The sequence below is a fragment of the Humulus lupulus genome, chromosome 8 (genome assembly GCF_963169125.1).
Source record: "Humulus lupulus chromosome 8, drHumLupu1.1, whole genome shotgun sequence".
Lineage (NCBI taxonomy): Eukaryota > Viridiplantae > Streptophyta > Magnoliopsida > Rosales > Cannabaceae > Humulus > Humulus lupulus.
The window spans coordinates 90,488,243-90,492,076 of record NC_084800.1 but is presented as its reverse complement, the minus strand read 5'-3'; the positions used below and the strand labels follow the sequence as shown (position 1 = coordinate 90,492,076).

The 3,834-nt window shown below is 25.6% G+C and overlaps 1 protein-coding gene across 1 annotated transcript; it reads right to left on the bottom strand.

Moving 5' to 3' along the window:
• Positions 1-214: 214 nt before the first annotated feature.
• On the bottom strand, positions 215-1,678 carry LOC133798091 (uncharacterized). The gene is made up of 2 exons (XM_062236279.1): positions 1,292-1,678; positions 215-522 (listed from the first exon to the last, which is right to left on the bottom strand). Exons 1-2 carry the CDS (start codon positions 1,605-1,607, stop codon positions 506-508), a joined length of 333 nt encoding a protein of 110 aa, XP_062092263.1. The 5' UTR covers positions 1,608-1,678; the 3' UTR covers positions 215-505.
• Positions 1,679-3,834: the final 2,156 nt, after the last annotated feature.

Here is a 3,834-nt window from a genome sequence, read left to right as displayed (position 1 = left end):
TTTTAAAATAAAGTATGGAAAATGTATTATTTTTAAATAAATTAGTTAATTTTTGTAATTATTTTTTGTTTTGAAATTATTTTTTACTATTATTTTTATTCAAGTGATTTTTGTATATAAAATTTGTTTTAAATATACTATTGTAAAGATGCGTAATAATTATTATTAATGTAGAAAACTTTGATGTAAGAGACAAATTACGTGAGACGAAACATAAGAAACAATTAATATTATTAGCCTAGAAAACTTTGATTACAACGTATGCGACTAATAAAGTAAAACAAAGGAACCCGTACTATAATGTCACGGTTTGACCATTAATTATAGCTAGCATGGGGCTTCCTAAAATATAAACGTAAAGATTTAGTTTAGCGCTCTTCTTGATACATTATTCTCACGAGAACAGTTATAGAAAAGGAAGAGAGTGCTATCCATGATCCTTCCTTGTTCCTTAAACAGCCCCAACATTTATTTTTAAGGTATATATATATATATATAGTCTCTTTCATGGTGTAGTCACACCTGCAGAAAATAATGTTCATAAACTTAGAATATACGAATGATTTTGATGTATATATATATGTATACACACGATATGAGGATTAAATTGGATTATCATAAAAACAATTCACATATAGTTTTGCATGCACTGTAAGAAAAATTTACAAATTATTATATGGTACGTTTGATCAAATAATCCGCATATAGTTAGCTAGATAGTTTAATATCTCTGAGAAAACATATATAACATGATTAATCTCCTTTCTATATCTTCCATATATACTATAATGCACAATACTATTTGTGTAATTTTATTCATAATTAATGTAAAAAATAAAAAAGTTATGATCCAATAAAATTATTCATATAAAGCAACAAGGCTGCTGGTTCACCCATAAAATCTAAAATTTAATCACATAATATATATTATAAGTACACATGAATAAAAAAAACAAACATAAAAATGCCTAAAATAATATTATATATACGTAATAATATAAAATAATAAAAGAAGCTCTAATTGGGGACTAGATCTTAGCGGGGAGTACCGCTCGCCACATACCTAGCTGTTCTCTCCTTGTTTCCAGGCCGTCGTTATATATGGCATTTATATGGTCCAACACTTAATTAAATTAACTCTCCATTGATGTTTAATTTCTTAACTTTTTGATCGTATTGTGTAATATTTTTTACATATATCATGCATCATAATATTTATGTGGACTTGAAAGAGTATATATAAACTAATATTTATATATATATATAATAATTATGAGAGAGAGAAACTCACTTCCGCACTTGAAGTTGCGAGGAACAGTCCTACCACAGCCTTGGATTTGCTTGATACTTCGTTGAACATTAATGAGATTGGCCAACTTGGGGGTGACATAGGGGCAAACACACTCCACATGAGTCTCTCTCACGCGTGCGCAGCAGTTGACCGACGGGTTTTGCCCGAAGATCACTGGCTTGCACGCGCTCACCAGTTGGTTCCGCTCCTGCTTGCACTGGCTTGGACTCGTCTCCGCCTTCGCCATTGGTGGCACAACCACAACCACAACCACCGCCACCATCACCACCAACCATACTACTATATCACGCCTCATCTTAATATATCAACTACTCTCAACTACTTATCTACAATATAAGGTATATAGAATATATGCCATGCCAATGCCTTTATATACATATATATATATATATATATAGATGGAGCTAGGAATATGTGGTTGTTTCTATTGAGAAAGTTTTACCACACAATAATAATTAAGAACTGTTCAGACTTTTTAAAGTTGCAATTGACTAATAAAGGTGAAGACGTGTTAGTATGCACCTTCCTAGCTAGTATACGGTTAATCCACTCCATGGGGTCAACAGATATTCACCCGTTCATACTAGCGCGTCCGGCGTCTACAATACGGCTGTTTAATTTATTAAGTTGATAACAACAAGCTGATTAATACTATTGCTTTTGTAGTATTCATTTTTTGTTTTGGATACCAATACTATTATTTTATATTGTATTATATAGGCCGTTTGGTAAAAAATTTCCGGGTGTTTTGTAACACTTAAAAAAATAATTTTTTATTTAATTAATTAGAAATTTGAAAATTAAACATAAAATGGGTTTGATAACTCTATTTTTATTTATTATTTTTTTAAATTTTAATTAAAATTTATTAAATTTTGAAAATAAAAATTTTTCACTTTCAAAATTTTTTTAAACAATTTTCATTTTTTCCTTTTATTTTTTTCTTCTCTTCTTCAAACCAACACCTCATATTGTTAAACAAAAAATAAAAACAAAAGTTATCAAACACGTTTATTATTTTTTGTTTTTAAAAACAAAAAACAAAAATAGTTACCAAACATATTTTTATTTTTTAAAAATAAAAAAACAAAAATAAAATAATATTTCTATTTTTGTGTTTAAAAAATTCAAAAACAAAAATTTTACCAAACAGACCCTTTATTTTTGAATTTTTTAAACACAAAAATAGAAATATAATTTTATTTTTGTTTCTTTATTTTTAAAAAATAAAAATATGTTTGGTAACTATTTTTGTTTTTTGTTTTTAAAAATAAAAAATAATAAACGCGTTTGATAACTTTTATTTTTATTTTTTGTTTAACAATATAAGGTGTTGATTTGAAGAAGAGAATAAAAAAAGAAAGGAAAAATTGAAAACTGTTTAAAAAAATTTGAAAGTGAAAAAAATTCTATTTTCAAATTTTAATTAAAATTTTAAAAATAATAAATAAAAATAGAGTTACCAAACATATTTTATGTTTAATTTTTAATTTTTTAATTAATTAAATAAAAAATTAATTTTTTTAAGTGTTACCAAACAATACTATACTTAGTGGATTTAATATTTACGATATACATTATTACGAACAAGTCAAATATATTGACTAATAATAACATACACTTGCAAGAAATAAAAATACAAAAGGCCGGGAAAGACAATGGGAAAAGGAATTCAATTGGAGAGAATATTGTTTTACTATCATGTTTGGTTAACAGAAAAGAAAAAAATCATCTTGAATTAAAAATACTAGTTTATTCATATATTTTCATTTTTTTCTATTAGTTTGTAAGGGTAATTTAATAATTTAATAGAGTTTTTTTTTGCAATTTCTCTCTATTTTTGGAAAAACACATTTTTGTAGTCCCACATTATATATATTTTTATTTACATTTATTTTTATAAAGTAAACTAACCTCATTTTCAGTCAAAAAAATTCAACTTTCAATATATATATATAACAAAAAATCTTCAGTCAATCAATACTCTCTTGCGTCAATCTCAACTCATCTAATATATAACCAATTCATTTATTCAAGCCACCTGACCCTTCCTAAAATAACGAGTCAAAGTCAACTAATTAATCAAATCCTAAAAATATACAATCCACTTTATTCTTTCCTTGACCACTAATTAATATAAATATTAACCTATCAATCTCTTGAATAAATTAATAACATGCTAAAAAAAACTTTGGGACATCTACAAAAATGCACTAAAAGTTAAAAGAATTCTGAAAAATATGATGCATTACAAAAATACGGAATGACAAAAACGTAAATACGGAGTGGCAAAATCATAAATAAAAGTTGTAAAACATAATTTTTTGTGATAAACGAATACAAACTAGTAAATATTTATTACAAACTTGTAAATATCTGTTACATGTTTGTAAATAATATTTACAAAATCAGTTATAGAATTATAGATTTTTTTTTTTTGTAGATAAAACTTACAAACAAATTCATAACTAAATTTTTTATTTTTGTAACAATAGTTTACAAATCTAATTTTACAACTAAGA